Raw genomic sequence first — 18,217 nt, 5'->3', positions numbered from 1 at the left:
CACCAGATCCCAGTATAGATGGTTGTGAGCCACCATATGATTGCTGGGAATTGAACTCAGAACCCCTGGAAGAACAGGCAGTACTCTTAACCACTAAGCCATCTCTGCAGCCCAAAATTAATATTTTTTATCTTATGTGTATGAGTGTTTTGCTGGAATCTGTGTCTGTACAGCATGTGTGTACCTGGTGCCTGAGGGGATCTAGAAGAGCATGCCAAATCTTCTGGAACTGGAGGTTCTTCTGTGAGCCACCCTGTGGGTGCCGAGAGTCAAGTCCAAACCCTCTTAAAAGCAGCCCTTTCTCTTAACTGCTGAGCTGCCTCCAGCTCATTGGGATTATATCTTATGCCAGTCTCTTCCTGCCTTCCACTTTCTCTGCTTCATAACATAAACCACCCTGTCTTGGAATACCCTTCTCAGGACTGAATGACATCTCAAACTATGAGCCAAGTATCTTTGCCAAACGTGACTGTAATACAGTCCCCACACGGAAGTGCATTGATAAACACAGGAGCCATGAGAATGTCCTTCGTTTCTCTATGGCCCTTCATACCACTGATTGCTAGCTTAAACCAGTGAGGTTTTTCTGGAAACTTGTTTTTGATAAGGTTTTACTAATCTCTGCTTTCAAGTGAAGCTTATATTTATCTTGCTTTTGTTGAGTTTGCGATGGGAATCACAGGCAGTTACCGTATTTCTTCATCCTGGAAGTGTGCCCTACTGTGCAAACACAGTAGTCCTGGTTTCCCATTAACCATGCTGTTGTCACATGTTACGGCCATGTTCCCTTCGGTAGCATGTAGTGCCAGCCGAGCAGGCCAAGCTTGACAATGATTTTATCAAGTTTGTAGTTCTATTCTTTTTTTTTTTTTCAGATTTAAGATTTATTTTTATTTGTTTTTATTTTTTTTTTTTTTGAGACAGGGTTTCTCTGTGTACCTCCAGGTGTCCTGGAACTCACTCTGTGGACCAAGCTTGGCCTCAAACTCAGAGATCTATGTACATGCCTCTGCCTCCCAAGTACTGGGATTAAAGGTGTGTACCACCACCACCTGGTCCAAGATTTGTCTATGTAGATGACGCTGTCTGCATGTACACCTGAATGCCAGTAGAGGGCATCTGATCCGAGTATAGTTGTGAGTTGCCATGTGTTTCCTGAAAATTAAATTCAGGGCCTATGGAAGAGCAGTTAGTGCTTTTTTTTTTTTTTTTTTTTTTTTTAAGATTTATTTATTTATTTTATGCATATGAGTAAACTGTGTCTTTAGACACACCAGAAGAGGGCATCAGATCCCATTACAGATGGTTGTGAGCCACCATGTGGTTGCTGGGAATTGAACTCAGGCCCTCTGGAAGAGCAGCCAGTGCTCTTAACCTCTGAGCCATCCCTCCAGCCCCCCAGTTAGTGCTCTTAACTGCTGAGCCATTTTTCTAGCTTCCCCCTTGCTGTATGTACTTTTTAAAGAAGTTTCAAAAATTATACATGTTGTCAAATGTGTTCCTAAGCTAGGTACCAGTTGCCAAAGAAATAGCTCATCCAATTTTGCTAAAATATTAATTGAATCTCTTATATGTTCTAGAACAGGTCTGACATGTAGCTGTCATGTTTACCTGCTTCTTACTAATCAGGTTTATCTAAGCTGATTGGCCAAGGTAGTTGTATGGCCATGAAATTGTCCGGATATAATTACTCCTGGGTTTTTTCCTTTGAACACTCCCCTGCCTGTACCAGTAAGTAAGCAAGCAAGCAAGCAAGCAAGCTCCAGCCAGCCACTGACTTAATCATCTACATGAGGTCATCCTTTGAAATAAGAACCTTCCCTGGATTTCCTGGGCTTATCCTGAAAGCCCAGAGAAGCTCTCTCCTGAACCCCTACTTCAAGAAGGGTCCGATTGTAGGTCAAGCAGTGTCCCATCCTGGGAGTGTGAGTCTCTTGCTGCAGTACTGAGGAATGGAGGTACGCTGAGACTTGCCAGAGACTCAGCATCTGTGTGTGTGGTGGGACATGTGCACATAGCCACACCTTGTCCTGACTTTGTGTTATACTCCAGGCTTATGGTTACCCCAAAGAATTAAAAATGTTAAGTCATTGGCAAAGAAACTAAACAAACAGAAAACCAAGCTGGGCCTCAATAGGTTCTGTGTGGGCAGATATGAAAAGCAGGCTTGCTGGAGATACAGGTGGCCCCATGCTCTTTGTGTACCCTTGGTGTACCAGAATTCAGATTTGTCCACTCAAGTAAATCTCAGTCCAAAATTGGTTCTCTGTTATTGCATTTATCTCTGTTCTTGTGATCAGCAAAGGTCCTCAGTGCCCAATTCAGGCAAGTACCCCTGGCCATCTCAGGCCTCTAGACTTTCCATTTGATAGCCTAATTGTGCTTTGAAGACCTTGTAATACACAGCTCATCATGCATAAATTATCTTAGGGATTCATCAGAAGGTAGACTTTAGAAGATACGAGTGTGGGAAGCATTTTCTTGCAATAGTGTACAGAATGTATTCAAGCAAACCTACTTTCCACTTGATCTGCTAGTTTTAGCCTAACAGCGATTTTGCCATCACTTGAAATTTTGTGATAACCAAGAGTTGTTAACAGCACCTCTGGTTTGGCCTATGTTTTGCCATCTTTGGTGCCTGTGGGACCTTCAGCTCCGAGGCTGTGTCCTAGGACACCTGGCAGCTTCTAAGACTGAAGCCACATGCCTGGAATGAACATTCTTTCTAAAAGTTGTATTTATCTATGTTTTTTTCCTTTTCTGCTAAAGTAACCCTTTGTCTAATAGTAGCGCTGTTCATATTTCCTGCTAGTTCCTTTTAGCCAGTAGACTCTTGTGTTCACTGTTCTCCAAGAGGCATTGTTTAATGCGATGCTCTGTGTGAGACATTGAACCTGGGTACTTTAGTCATTGCTGGGGATCTGGGCATTTAACTAGCGTGAAATTGCTATGACAAAGTCCCCCATTAAACAATTTGATTGGCTCATCTTCTATCAGGACAGAATAGTGAACCTTGTCTCATGGCAGCAAGTACAGAGTTTTGGATTTAATATAGCCTAGTAAGTCTGATGGTCTAGACACATAAGCTCTAGAACAGTGTTTTTCAGCCTGTGTGCTATAGCCCCTTGGGGGGCTGTGTGTCAGATATCCACATTATGATTCATAGCGGTAGCAAAATTACAGATAGGAAGTAGCAGCAAAATAATTCTATGGTTGGCATTTACTACAACATGAAAAACTGTATTAAAAGGTTGCCGCAGTATTAAGAAGGTTGAAAACCATTGCCCCAGAAGGCTTGTTAAAATGTAGTCACAGGCTGGGTGGTAGTAGTACATGCCTTTAATCCCAGCACTGAGGAGGCACAGGCGCTCTGTAAGTGAGAGCCCAGCCTGGTTTACAGAGCTAGTTTCAGGACAGCCACAGATAAACACAGAAAAATCCCCTATCTCGAAAATCCAGACAAAACCAAAACAACAAAAAAAATATAGTCACAGGGGCCAGTCAGATAGCAGGAAAAGACAATTGCCAAGCCAAACAGCTGTGTTCAGTGCCCTAAATCCTGGAAAGAGCTGACTCATACAAGATTTCATCTGACTGTCAGATATACACTGTGACACATGTACCAGTGCACACATTTGGCACATCCACACAACATTTATTGTATTCACAGATAGTGAGTAGCCACTTATGAGTTGTGCCTTTGGGAATCTAGAAGTTGAGACTTGAGTTTCCTCTCAAAATTTGTGCTTTTGCAGGGCAGCTGCAGTGGTGGTACCCACCATTAATCCCAGCACTCTGGAGCCATAGTCCAGTAGATCTCTTGAGTTCGAGATCAGCCTGGTCTACAGAGCAAGGACTACACAGAAAAAACCCTGTCTCAGCAAAGAACGAAAGGAAGGAAGAAAACAAAGAGAAGAAAACCTGATTGATTGATTGATTGATTGATTATTCACTCTAAGTAGGAAGGTAGTTGCAGCTTCTCTGGCCCATCCTGGGAAGGCAGGTACATCAAATAGCTAGCGTGGCACAGACATGCAGACACGGGCAAGTCTGTGTTTATAGTTAAGTATGGTGCGCACACGTAACCATTTGGGAGGCTGAGGCAAGAAGACGTGGCATTGGAGGTCACTGTGGGTTGTAGAACAAGATGCTATCTCAGAAGGTGGTGAGCAGGGATGATAGCCACCAGTAAAATGTTTAAAGACCTGAGTTCAGTCCCCAGAACCCATGTAATAAAAGCTGAGCAAGATGTGCTTGTAATGATTGTACTGGGGACAAAGACGGGTGAATCCTTGGGACCCACTGGCCAGCCAGCTCGGCCAACGTGAGTTTCTGGCCAGTGATGAAATCCTGTCAAAAACCAAACAGGTGGCAGCACCTGAGGAACACCACCTGACTGTTCTGGCCTAATGGCGCATGTGTGCACACAGACACAAAAGCATTTGTAACTAAGCCTGAAATTTTTAAAAATCTTGAGTTTAAAGGATGGTGGTTGGTAAATAAATAGTGTACTTGTCAGCTAAAGTCATGGGCTCTTAATGCTGTGGACACTAAACTCTAAAGAATGTGTTAATGTTTAGTGAGCACTCTGAGATGAGGCTGTTCATCAAACCATGATTTCATTAATTCATTTGAAGTTTATTATTCTTGATGGTGGCCGTTTCGTTTTGAGACAGGGTCTTACTTTGTTGCCCTGGCTAGCCTGAAAGTTGATGTGCAAACTAATCTGGTTTTGAATTTAGAGATTTGTCTGCCTCTGCTTTCCTAAGTGCTGGGATTAAAGGTGTGTGCCACCATGCCAGATTTGATAGTGGATTGAAGGGAACTTGGTGCCCCATCCAGTGCCTGCTTTCTGCTTCTCTGAGGGGCTGGGAGTCCTGCAATTGCCCGCCCGCACAGCACCATTCCCTAACTGTATCTCTGTGACTGAGAGGATACTCTGACTTGGCCGTGTCAGGACAGCACAGAGGGTACCAAGGTTGAAAGCCACTCAGGATTCTGTTTCCACCCAGGTCCTGTCTCAGGGAAGATTGCCTTGGTGTTCTGAGACAGGCTTAAATTGGTTGGTTATGTTTCTGGGGAGATAAGGCCTGATTTGTGCTGGCCCATTGGCTAGCTTCTGAACATCAGGATGGTTGAAATCTGTGCTTGAGAGGTTTCTGTGAAGATTTATCCATAGCAAGAGCCACGGCCTGACTGAGGCTAGTTTGATAAGCAACAGCTGAGAGGCCCCGTGCTTGTAGGCTTCGGAGAATCTGGAATCCTCACAACAGATGTAGGCAAGTAGCAAAGAAGGCAGGGTAGCAGTGCTGTTTGCCATGGTGAGCAGTTCCTGCCCTATGCACACTTTTCCTTTCTCCAGGAAGCTGCTCGCCCTGCCTTGGGTGACTGACCTTTCTGAATCCATTTCTACTGCTGAGCTGAGGCTCCAGCTGGTGGCAGGCCTCATCCTCTGTTGACCTTGATGGTGAGACCCTGCCTGTGGCTTTCACTGGTCTGGACTTTTTCCATAGGGTGTTCTGTCAAAAGCCCTGAGCTCTGTTGAAAACGTAAACATCCATTTGTGGATAGCTGAGAGTGCCTGATTTTCTTCCCACGTGATAGGACAGCTGGTACTACTGCTATATGAAGAGCCCATGCTTGGTGTCTGTGAAGTCAGCCGTGAAAGTAGCTTTTCTCTGGGGAATTGCTTAATTAGTAAATACAGGATTAGGAAAACATCTGTCAAATCTCAAATCATATGAGAATGAGTAAGTATTTAATCCCAAGAGGAAGATGCTGCATGATTCTAGGAGCAGGCCCAGCAAGGTGCCAGCCCTCCTCAGCTTCATGGCCCTACAAGAAGTAGCACAGGATATGACAGTATGTCGTTAGATTCTGTGCATATGGGGACTAAAGAGAATCTCTTATGATTACCCCATATCTCATTTTTCTTTTCTTTTCTTTTTTTTTTTTCTTCTTCAAGACTGGGTCTCACTTTAAACAACCTGGCTTAGAATTCACTATGTAGCCCAGGTTGCCTTTGAACAATGGCAATCCCTCTGCCTCAGCTTTCTAAGTGCTAGATTAACAAGCATAATCCACCATGCCATATTATACATAAAGATTTCATTTTTAAGGATGTGGATACCTAAAAAGACCAGGAAAGAGCATCAGACCGCCCTGAAATTGGTGTTAAAAGTGTTAAGTTTTCTGATGTGAGTGTGGGGAACTGGAGTCCTGGAATGGTAGGAAGTACTCTTAACTGCTATCCATCTCTCTAACCCCTTTCTCTATTTTGAGGCAAGGTTTCACATAGCTCAGGCTCCCTCAGACTTGTGTAACTGAAGGTGGCCTCCTTGTCCTCCTCCATTTGCCTCTGTGACTGGGTTACAGATGTCCACAGGAGTCCCAGGTCCAGTGTTCCCTGCTCTCCTGTATCCATCCTGTCACAACATGTGGTATTAAGAAACTGTATACTCTACAAGGAAAGCAACTTGAATTGTTTATATGATGGTAAATCCATATGTTTTTAAATGACTTTTTTTTTTTTTTTTTTTTTTTTTTTGGTTTTTTGAGACAGGGTTTCTCTGTGCAGTCCTGGCTGTCCTGGAACTCACTCTGTAGACCAGGCTGGCCTCAAACTCAGAAATCCGCCTGCCTCTGCCTCCCAAGTGCTGGGATTAAAGTTTTAAATGATTCTGAATTGTCCTTTTGTGAGACAACATTCGAGGTCTTTGGGGGCCCTCAGTTTGAACCCTGAATGAGCCTTGTTCCCCTCCCTCAGTATCCAGAGAAGGCTCCTCAGAAGACCAACAGGTACAAGTATGAGACTCGAGGGTCTGTGGGAGTGCTCCTTATTCAGAAGAAAGCCAGCAATTGACCATAGCACACCCCTCAGCTTTTAGGAACTTCACTCCAAGGACTGGCTAATTGGAACCAGAAGGTATGATGACCTTGACACCTGCATCCCTGATTCCTAGAAAGCTTTGCTGGGAAGCCCAGAGCTCCACAGAGTGAGCATCAGCCCAAGCCTGGCTTAAGCTCAGGACTGTTGTCCAGCTAATTGGCTGTTCAATGAGGTTGACAAAAACACGGCAGAAAAGAAAGAGGATCCTGGGAAAGTAGGCTCTGCTTACTGTGTTCACCCACATAGTCTAGCCTGGCCTCTAACCTACTTCTAGGCTGATTGTTAGAAGTGTCAAGTTAAAAATAAATAAATAAATAAAAAGAAAAAGTGTTAGGTTCTCTGGGTAGTGGTGTATGCCTTAAATCCCAGTACTTGGGAGGCAGATGCAGGTGGATCTCTGGCTTTGAGGCCAGCCTGGTCTAAAGAGGTAGTTCCAGGATAGCTAGAGCTACACAGAAAAACCCTATCTTGGACCCCAACCCCCACCACCACCATCAAACAAAAAGGTGTCAAGTTCAATTTAGGTGCTGACATGATTAATGTTTCCTAGCCTTCCTTAAACAGCTAGTTCTTCATTGAGTGTAGTCACTTAAAAGTAGTGTCTGTTCAGGCAAGACGTGCATGTATGTGGTGGAAACCATAACAGGGCCTTCCCAGGCAGGGCCATCCTGTGACCACAGTTCTTGGAGCACTTTTGGGTCTGACTCTGGGGAGTGGGGAATGCAAAGTGGTTTTTCTCACTCTCCATAGCTCTATTCATGTGACTTTCTCCTGTCTCCAGCTTTTCCTTGGAGTCACTGCTAACTCTGGGTACCAGGCTCTTGACTGGATCCCTGCCCCAGGAAAGGTCTATTACTCCCTGTCCTCTTTCCCAGAAGCTATACGAGCCACAGGTCTTCAACTCATTCTTTCCTCTAGTACCTTTAAAGGACTCTATAAGCCTAGACGCAGCTCTTCTTATAGGCAGCAAGGAGACAGGAAAGGAGCTGCAGGGCCTAGCTCCAGAAGCAACCTGTGATGCAGGGAGTGAAAGTGCCTAGCAGCTCTTAAGCATCTTCTAGTTAAACTGTTTAGATTGGCCACCTAAATGTGTTCTAAAGTAACATAGGAGCTATTTTTAGGGCACTATGAACTTATTTAAATAAGTTGACCTGTTGGTAAGATGGCTCAGTGGGACATCAGTCCCAGACCCCATATGACAGACTGACACTGAGTAGCCTCCTCTGTCACATTGACCACAGCTCTGATTTTGCTTTTAGCACGAAAGTACCTCTTATCTGTGCCTGTCTGTTTTACTCTTAAACTGGAGTCCTACAGCAAAGACAAAGCCCCAATCCAGCTAAGCTACAGCAGGAAGGAAACCTGGAAAAAAAAAAAAATCCATTGAATATTTATTTATTTGGTTTTTCGAGACAGGGTTTCTCTGTGTAGTCCTGGCTGTTCTGATACTCACTCAGTAGACCAGGCTGGCCTCGAACTCAGAAATCCACCTGTCTCTGCCTCCCAAATGCTGGGATTAAAGGCGTGCACCACCACCGCCCGGCGATTTTTTAATCTATTTTGGTTTTTGGAGACAAGCATTTCTCTGTGTAGTCCTGGTTGTTCTGGAACTCACTCTAGACCAGACTGGCCTTGAACTCGAGATATCCACCTGTATCTGCCTTCTGAGTGCTGGGATAAAGTGCTGGCATGTCACCAGGCTTCCACTATATTTCTTAAACCCCAGCAACAAGAAGGTCTGGAAAACTCCCACTGATGGTCCAGAAGAGACAAGTTCTAGTTCAACTGAAAGCAGGGAGACTGCCTGGTGAGCCCAAAGGGATATTTCAGATGGTACCTCTGTGCTCAGGCCCATCAGCCCTGGGATAGGTCACTGCCTCTGGGGCTTTTAAAGTTGGGCCACCCTATCCCAACTATCCTCAGATAGTCTCTGGACTACCCATAGTCTAAGGTCTACTCTGCAGCTCTGGACACTAGAAAAGAAAGAAGCATCAGTTTTAGCCTATTCTGTCCTGAGAGGAGGAGGCCTGTGCCATGCCTCTAATTTCTGTTCAGTCAGAATGCCATTATGTTGGTTTGGGTTATCATGGGAGTTATATCTCTTAGTCATCACTTTCTCTGTGCTTCCTATTGTGGGGCAGTGGTGACTATGCTTGTGTTCAGGCCTAGAGCTATGACGCCCCTGTTGACAAAGGCTAACTTGGAGCCCTGAGAGGCAGGGGAACATTGACAGGTCTAGGTTAGAGAACTATCTTTTATCCAAAGCTCCTTGACTCTGGTGTTCAGCTATACACAAAATGGAATTTTACATATGTTGGACAGAAACAAAAGGATCAAGCCCCGTCCAGAAAGGTTCCAGAACTGCAAGGACCTGTTTGACCTGATCCTCACTTGTGAAGAGAGAGTCTATGACCAGGTTGTAGAAGGTGAGTGCATAGAGCCTGACCTGCCATTTAGGCTGTGCCACCAACACTAAGCTGGTAGACTTGTGGTTGCCCTGGGCAATAGTGATGGAGACAGAAGGCACCCCCCACATCCTCTACATACAGGTACCCTGTGGACATCTGGAGGATAGCCCGTGGGGAGTTAGCACAAGACTGACGTCCAGCAAAACTTAAGCCTTGTGGCCTTCAGGGTTTGCTTTTCTTATGCTAGGTCTGGCATTTTATAGAACATGCTGTTGGTGTCAGTGATGACTTGCATAGGATTGCCTGAGTTGAGTACACTGTTTACCTAGGTTTCTTAGCATATGTTGTAGGGCTGTTGCAACTGTTAGTTCCTTGGGTTTGGGTGCTCAATCCTCAAGTTATATTCTGCAGAGTTCAGGGGGAGGTGTGGTAAGAACTGGACTTGGGACACATCTGCCACCTGGTGTCTTGTAATATTTGTATCTCTTTTTACCAAGCAGATCTGAATTCCAGAGAACAGGAGACCTGCCAGCCAGTGCATGTGGTCAATGTAGACATCCAGGACAACCATGAAGAGGCCACTCTGGGAGCATTCCTTATCTGCGAGCTCTGCCAGTGTGTGAGTCTGAGCACCGGGTTCTAGGCAGTGCTGACCAAAGGAAGTAGCTGCAGCTGAGTCCTGTTGGAGCTTCTCATCACTAGCAACTTATTCTTACATCCTGGTCAAATACTAAGTTTCAAATAAAACCCAAGAAGTACACTTTCTAAGAAGTGACCAAATGCCTTTGGCTTGAACCCTACCCCAGTGCTTCTGTCCATGATGACATCACAGGCCCCTCTCCTGGAAGAACTGGCTGGCATTTCACTTTTTCCTCTGATGGACAGCTGGAAGAGCTTATCTAGTGGTGTCAGAGATGGGCCTGGGGACTCCCAGGGATAGCATCCATCTCTAAAGCAGTCTTGTAGGAGCTTCCTAAGGGCTTGGGTAGCTGCTGTATGGAGGTATTCCGTTGTTCAGGTGCTATGGAAGGACTTTGGGAAGAACCATGTGCCTTTCCCTGACTTTTGCCTGTAAGAACTACATGTAGGTTAGCTGACTGTGGCAGAACTGATGTCCTTTTGGTTTTCCAAGTGAAGGCTGATGGGGAAGTTGGTGTGGGGGATCCAAACTCCTGCTAAACTCTGCACAGCTTTCACTCTTAATGTTACTATTGAAGTTCCAGCAGTTGAACAGGTCTAGCTGATGATCTGGAGAACAGGCTGAGGCCAGGGAGACTGTGTAGCCATGCCAGAGCAGTGTGGTCAACATCCAGCCTGCTTCAAAGTATTCACCAGGAGAAGCTATTGGTGTCTGGAAGGTAGAGGCCAGACACAGTGCACAGGCGGCCCCACCACAAAGCATGGTCAGCAGGAAAATGCTGCATCTTTGTGTGCCTCGCTTCACTCATTGCAAAGCTGGGATAGCACTGGTTGGTGAGGCTTTCATGTGTCTGTGATGCCTGAGAACAGAGCCTGAGTTCCAGCCTTGGGGTCCAGTCCTCCCTTTAAATCTAGTTATACCACTCCGAATATGGGGTACTTCTGTGGTATATTGTTTATATTTAGTAGGAACAGGCCATTGGGACAGCCCTGAGGAAGCTATGGTTCCCTGAAGAGAAGATGTGGTGGAGGGCAGGGGCAGGGAAGGCATGTCACAACCCTGGGTTCACTCAAGGCTGTGTTTTCCCAGATTCAGCACACTGAGGACATGGAGAATGAAATCGATGAGCTGCTGCAGGAGTTCGAGGAGAAGAGTGGCCGGGCCTTTCTGCACACCGTCTGCTTCTACTGAGCCGCTGTGCCTGGTGCATGGCCTGCCTGACAGCCACCTTGTTGAGGCCGCTTTTTCAGTGTGTTTTCTCCTCTGATATTTGTTTATACTGCTAGGTATACATCATCAATGTACTGTACATATGGAATGAGATGTACACAGAAATGCCAGATTCAAATCCATTGTTTTTAACCAGAAGAAATAAAGATGGTTTACTCTACAGCCTACACCAAGTGTCTGTTGTTGGCCCACCTACCCCTTTTCTCTCCGCTGCTGGATTGTACAGAAACCTAAAGCAACAGGCTATCTTATTGAGGGGAAAAACCTTGGAATTACCACAAAATAGGTGCTGCTAGAAGTCTTTGATTTGTCCTGATTCCTGGCCTGACCCCCTGCAGAGAAAAGAGGCTACTCAGGGCTCTTGAGTTCAGCCCTGTGACATAATTGAGACCACCTGCTGACCACCAGGCCAGTACCCGGGTGCCTAGCCAAGGGCCTGTGTGATCTGATAAACTGAACTTCTCCAGTTGGAACTTCTGGACACAGTGGGGTCTGGACTTGGGGGGCTGGAGGTCAGCTGTCCTCCTGCTCTTTGTCACACAGGGCAGGGTTGGTTCTTATGTTTTCAGCTCTGTGGCCAGCACAAGGGCTTGGTTCCCAGTATGACTGGCAGCCACAAAAGGATCATAGACACTGAGCTGCAGGCTTCAGGCAACTGTTTCTGCTCCCCTTCCTTCCCCAGAGGTCGGCTAGTCTTTCCCACAACTGCCACGATCTTTATTGCTCATTCCGTATCGTCTACCCTCTTGCCCTCCTACCTCTGGTCATGTAGTCATAATCCCTGGATCCTCTGACTTTGTTGGCCCCTCCTCTGATGGCACTTGCTTGCTGGAGGAGGCGGGTGCTGACACTTCCTGTCCCTCTTTGGAACCAGGAGACCCAGGAGGAGGGGCCTTACTTGGAGAAGTAGAGCAGAAACGACCACCCGGTCCAGGCCAAGGCCCAGTCCCGGGCGGCACTGGGCAAGGAGACCAGAGACAAGATTGATAAGATGGGGCAGAATGTGGAGCCAAGGCCGGAGGGGAGGGGTCTCGGCCTGCGTCACAGGGATAGGGGTGGAGAACCTCGCCCCTGGATGCTGGCGCGGGGCGGCGAAGTCCCTCCCCGGAGGCGGAGGCAGAAGGAGGAGGGAGGAGATAGTGAAGAAGAAAAGGAGGGAGGGAGAAGCCTGGAGGAGGGAAGAGGGAGGAGGGAGGGGGCCGCCGCGCGGACCGCAGGGAGCCGGGCGCAGGGAGCACGGGAGGGCGGAGCGGAGGGCTGCCAGCAACGGGCGACGGGCGAGCGACCCTACAGCAGCCCCCACATCTCTGCTGCCTGTGCCCGCGCCTGCCCCCGGGGTCCGCGGCGGCCCGGCGCGCGAGCGCTGACCTCTGCGGAGGCGGCGCGGGCTCAGCATCGGGCCGGGGCCGGGAGGGGCACCGGGGCCGGGGGGCGGCGCTCCGGCCCGGCCCGGCCCCGCCCGATGTCCATGAGTGCGAACACCATGATCTTCATGATTCTGGGGGCGTCGATCGTGATGGTGAGCGGAGGGGCTTCCCGCGCGCGCCCCCTGCTTCTGCCGCCCGCGCGCGCGCCTACCCCACCTCGCTTCCTTGTTTACCGGCCCGTGCGGCCTGCGCTGCCCTCCGCGGCTTGCCCTGCACTACCCTCGCTGCTACCTTGCGCTGCCCTCGCCCTGGTTGCCCTGCGTTTCCCCACCCACCCATCTATCCCTGCAGCCCAATGCTCCCCCTAGGCACCCCTTTCGGCCCGACCCACTCCTCGCCCTGACCGGTCATGGGCTCTTCCAGGCCATCGCGTGCTTGATGGACATGAACGCGCTGCTGGATCGATTCCATAACTACATCCTCCCGCACCTGCGGGGCGAGGACCGCGTCTGCCACTGCAACTGTGGCCGGTGAGTGCGCCCCGGCTCTAGGCACGACACGCGTGATCACACTTGTGCAGCGGGCCCCACTTGGCCGGTGAGCCCGGAACAGGCTGGGCCGCAGAGCCTGGCTGAATGATGGGGGCCGCTTCTGCCAGCCAGGTGCTGGGGGAGGGGTGGCCAACGGGAACCCTAGGTCAGCCAGCTACCTCCCTGGGAAAGGAAGCATGACTGAGTCTATTAGGAACTCCTTCTTCCAGTTCCTTTAGAGAAAAGGCTGCCTGGTAGTGGCATTGTGGGCCAAGGAGCCTCCTGGTCCAGGGCCGGGAGGCCCGAGAGCAGCATCCTTAAGTAGTGTCCACATTGGAAACCAGGAAGCTAGTTAAGCCTGGGACAGTAGTCTTGCCTATCACCCAAGACTTCCTCCTGGGCCTACTGTGTCCATGGTAAGCAAGTGCGGGAGGTCAAGATAGGAAGGGCCTACCTACCTTGAGGAACACCTGCCACAACTGATTACTGTGCAGAGGAGGAGCTGAAGTAGGCTGGGGTTTGCTCAAGGTCACAATGAGACCCACCACACCCTTCAGGGACCTCCCCTTCTGTGCATGTGTAGTGATGAAGTCTTCTGGCCTTGCATGTTTGTATGTCCATGTATGAAATAAACATCTTCTCATGAGCCGCGCATGTGTGTACTGTCTGTGCATATACATGTGCGTACACAGCGCACTCGAACATCCGCATGCACTCATCCCAGAGATGGCCTCATGCGATAACCTTTGTCCCTACTGGGCAGACTAGGAGAAAGGGGATGGAGGCTTTACAGAGTAGACTTGCCCAAGGTTACACAACTAGGAAAGAATGGGGCTAGAATCCCAGAACCTCGGTTCCTTACCTCACCCTGTGTTTCGGCTCCAGAGGTATAGGGTATGTCAGGACAGTTGCATATCTCCTAGGTGCATATATGGCTACGGGTACAGGCAAGTGTGTTGCAGATCATGGGCGTTACAGCAAGTAGAAAGTACATGACCCTCACATGCATTGGACATGGTAGGAAAATTTGCTTTGTGGTCACACATTCCCAGAGAGCCCTGTGCACCAGCTTGGTGCACACCATCTGTCTATCTGATACATCAGAGGGCTCAGAAAAGACATGAGGTTAGCTCTGCTGTTCCCAGGCCGTTTCTGTAGGTGAGTGAGTTCTGAAGCCTTCCCAAGACAGTATGTGCATACTGGGCCCAGTTACTGGGCCCATGAACATTGGGAATGGATACTACATACAGGGCTTTTGTAAAGTGGTTGGCACAGCACTTTCTATGACAGCACACTGAATGTTCACCAGAGCACAGAGGGTGTGTTCTTAGAGTGTGTTTACACAGTTTATATATGTGTATCTCATGTAGCATCCAAGAACTTGTAGACCCATGTAAACAGACACCTGTGGAGTAGAACCCGAACTGAGGCTTGTGTGTGCAAAAATGTGGAGAGCCACATCATGTAGACAGTGTTTCTGCGTGTGTCTCTCTACATGTGTGTGCTTTGTACACAACTCTACATACAGGGTATGTAAATTCGTTGTACAAAGCACTTTTGTATATTGATTACATATATGTGTATGCAAAGTACATGTATATAAAACAATATACAGGTCAGTGTGCTCAGGGAGAATGTCAGAACATCTCAGTGTGGGTGCGGTGACTGCAGATTAGTTTGCAAATGGGTTATCTGTACACATACCATGTGCACATTTAGTATTGACAGTTTGCCTATGTGTACACACTTTGTAAAATAATTGTACACGTGTGTTTGCCTTGTACATGGCTATTTGCAGAATTTTAGACAGAAGACATGTATGTAAACTAATGTTCTGAACAGAGCACGACAGCAGGCAGCACTTGTGTGTACACACAGATCCGTGCACATGACAGCATCCCACAGAAAGGGTGGCTGGTTCAAAGCTGAGTGAATGTGCATCTATGTGTAACGCACCATACTCATACCCAAAGTGTGCACAGTGCATGGGTGTGGGGCTTGTGGGGCCCATGTCCACAGTATACATGCTATGTCCTGTGCATGCGGACAACGTGTATACACGACACACATTGGATCTCAAGTGGACACATGGCAGCATGTGTCATGAAGGTAGGACACATCAAAGACATTCATTTTGTACACAGCACATCTTGCTTTCATTCAGAAGACATGAGCTCCTGTCTTCAGGGGCTTGGTATAGAGTTAGGAGAAACCAGGCCAGGGGAAGAAGAAATTGCAGATACCCAAGTTAATTGTAAGGGCACAATAGCCTCTAAGCCCTGGATTCCTGAAGCCACATGGTGGCTAGGACTTCACATTGACCTATTTATAGGCTACCTAGGATCCTTCTGGCTTCCTTGGTAGCTTCTTTCTGTTTCCTGGAACAGCTCTATGTTGGGGACAGTCCAAAGAAAGGACATGGGTCCCAGGCTGACCTAGTCCCACCAGAGCCTGTGGCAATCCCTGATGGTGTGGAAACACTATCTCACCCAGGACCTGGTCAGCAATACTTTCTGTACCATGATCAATAGCATCCATCTATCATGGTGACAGTGGCTGCTTATGAGAAAGTGATGGCTGCTAGGTGTCAGTCATGGTAGCTCCAGTAACTAGCTGAGAGCTGGCAGCCTAAGCTTTGCCCACTGGGATTGGCCAAACTATAGGCCACAGGGAATTCCCAAGATCAGAAGGGGATCTGAGGAGCCTTACTGCTGCCCCTCCCTATCCCTGCTCACCTATGTTCAGGTTTAAAAATACCAACCCCACTGTGAAGAATCATCCATGTATACCTTATTGGGCCCAGGGACATAAGCAAAAATGGCACAAGAGAGGAAGAGTTTTTAACTGGGGAATGGCTGAAGGTCTGCTACAGGCAGACACAGGTTCCAGCCTCTCACTGAGAGGAGGAAGGGGTGCAAGTTTAGGAATCGAGAAGCTATTTTCAGCATACATTTGAGGTGTCTGTGGATCCCACGTGGAGATTCACAGGCAGCTGGAGCTCCTAGCAGACACGGTGGGCAGTGGAAAGGCCCACCCACTAGTGGTTCTGGAAGTGGGTGGGCCAAGAAAGGCAGGCTTACCAGAAGCCCAGTCAGCCCCCACAACTGTCAGGAAGATGAGAGATGCCATGTGGTCCCATGGCACCCTTGGTATCCAGACCAGGGGATCCCAACATCCAGACTGCTGGCTTTGTGGAGAGGACCATCAGGTGGCTCACTCCTCCTGGAACAGGATAGAAGGACTTCCTGGAAGTGATGTTCAAACAGCTCTGAAAGCAGGATGAGCAACCAGTGCCAACCGTGTGGGAGCTCTAGTGTAAGCAGAGGTGATCCAGGGCATGAAAGCAATGTGCAGTTCTAAGAAGCCAGCTAGGACGGGAAAGCAAAGAGGCACTGAGACCAAAGCTAAAGTAGGTGCTTATACCTAGGAGTGGGCTCTAAAATTTGTCTAGCTTGGACCTGAATAGCTGGAAACAGCCCATTATAGGAACACTAAGTGTATGATAGACGTGGTCTGTGGGGAACATGAATGAGGGGAAAGATTCCTTAAACTTCCAGCAGAACGGGCACAAGGTAGATATTGAAAGGCAGAGAGAGGCCCAAGGTAGTGATTGTGGCAGGAGAACAATCGGAGAACAATCATTGGTCTTGTACCTGGCCTCCTGAGAGCATTATGTGGAGGCCAAGGAACATGTCTGGTGGGCCTTGGTCATTTGGCTTTGATAAGACCTTGTCAGCCCCTCAGGGCCAGTAGGTGAATGTGAAACCTGCTACAGGGACCTTTGGAAGGATGACTTATTGGGTGGACATTCATTCCAGCCATTCCTACCCTCCTCGAACATCACTCCTGATCTCCAGGGCTACTGTCTCCACCTTACCCTGCAGTTCTGCCAGGTGACCTGATCTGGGCCTGGGGGTGCTGTTTCCCCTTCCAACCCAGCACACAGGGATTGCTTCAGAGAACTTCCCAGGGTGGCCCATAGGAATCAAGCCATCCACTTTGGGTCCCCTAGCCAGCCCAGCACAGACCTGGGGAAGGCTGGGCCAGGGTTGGCAGGAGAGGTGCCAGCCCACCCTGCCGCCCCCAGGCACCACATCCACTACGTGATCCCATACGACGGGGACCAGTCGGTGGTGGACGCCTCTGAGAACTACTTTGTGACAGACAATGTGACCAAGCAGGAGATCGACCTTATGCTGGGCCTGCTGCTGGGCTTCTGCATCAGCTGGTTCCTGGTGTGGATGGATGGTGTCCTGCACTGTGCTGTACGCGCCTGGAGGGCTGGTCGGCGCTATGGTGAGTGCCTCGCGCTGCTGCGGGCACCACTTCTGGCCCAGCCTGGCCACCTGACTGCCCTGTCCCCCTGCAGATGGCTCGTGGACCTGGCTGCCCAAGCTGTGCAGCCTGCGGGAGCTGGGCCGGCGGCCACACAGGCCCTTCGAGGAGCCTACAGGGAACATGGTGCACGTGAAGCAGAAGCTCTACCACAACGGCCACCCCAGCCCACGGCACCTGTGAGTGCCCAGGACTCGGGGCTGCTGTGCACATGTAAAGGGACCTCGTGGACACCCAGCTGGCAAGACGGGACTGCGGCCTCAGGCCCAGGGTATGCTGGGCTGTGGCCAGCTGGGCTGTGGCCAGCAGGCAAATCCAGTGGAAGGTGCTGTCTCTTCTTTTTATAAAGGGGGTTGGGTGGGGGCTGGGTTGGGGATGGCCTCTGGGCTTCAGGGACAGCAGCCTGGTCTCCACAGTGAGCAGGACACAAAGGCAGACTCTTAAGAGGTGCTGGGGCCAGGGGTGGTGGGTCCATAGTGGGGAGAGGCTTGGTCTGGTCCACACTAGCCTAAGGCCACATCTCAGTGAAAGCAGTGTTTCTTGAGCACCTGTTGTCCATCCGTCCGTCTGGAGGGGAGGGATGTGTCAGGGCCTGCGCCCATCTGCACACGGGAGCATGTGCATGGGGCGTGTGCGACTGTAGGGTGGGACTGAGGGGCGGGCCCCTAGCAGCAATAAGAATGTGGTGGCCTCAGGTGTCCCAGCCCTCACTGTGAAGCCCACCCTGCCTGGCCAGTAAATTCTCCAGAAAGCTCCAGCCTGTGCTTCTTCCGTCATCTCTAACCCCAGGGGCTACTAAGGCCCTTCATCTAGACCCC

The 18,217-nt window shown here is 49.1% G+C and overlaps 2 protein-coding genes across 2 annotated transcripts in view; both read left to right on the top strand.

Moving 5' to 3' along the window:
- Positions 1-11,334, top strand: part of Ssu72 (SSU72 homolog, RNA polymerase II CTD phosphatase) — a 28,503-nt gene extending 17,169 nt beyond the window's left edge. Inside the window, exons 3-5 of the mRNA XM_034502500.2 lie at positions 9,176-9,315; positions 9,798-9,916; positions 11,027-11,334. Coding sequence (XP_034358391.1) covers positions 9,176-9,315; positions 9,798-9,916; positions 11,027-11,128 — 361 coding nt within the window. The 3' untranslated portion in view covers positions 11,129-11,334. The remainder of the gene's footprint in view (positions 1-9,175; positions 9,316-9,797; positions 9,917-11,026) is intronic.
- Positions 11,335-12,345: 1,011 nt separating this feature from the next.
- On the top strand, positions 12,346-18,156 carry Tmem240 (transmembrane protein 240). The gene is made up of 4 exons (XM_034502501.2): positions 12,346-12,686; positions 12,958-13,064; positions 17,152-17,360; positions 17,434-18,156. Exons 1-4 carry the CDS (start codon positions 12,630-12,632, stop codon positions 17,580-17,582), a joined length of 522 nt encoding a protein of 173 aa, XP_034358392.1. The 5' UTR covers positions 12,346-12,629; the 3' UTR covers positions 17,583-18,156.
- The last annotated feature ends 61 nt before the right edge of the window (positions 18,157-18,217 follow it).

This window comes from Arvicanthis niloticus, chromosome 5 (genome assembly GCF_011762505.2).
Source record: "Arvicanthis niloticus isolate mArvNil1 chromosome 5, mArvNil1.pat.X, whole genome shotgun sequence".
Lineage (NCBI taxonomy): Eukaryota > Metazoa > Chordata > Mammalia > Rodentia > Muridae > Arvicanthis > Arvicanthis niloticus.
This window is presented reverse-complemented; position numbering and strand designations above follow the sequence as displayed.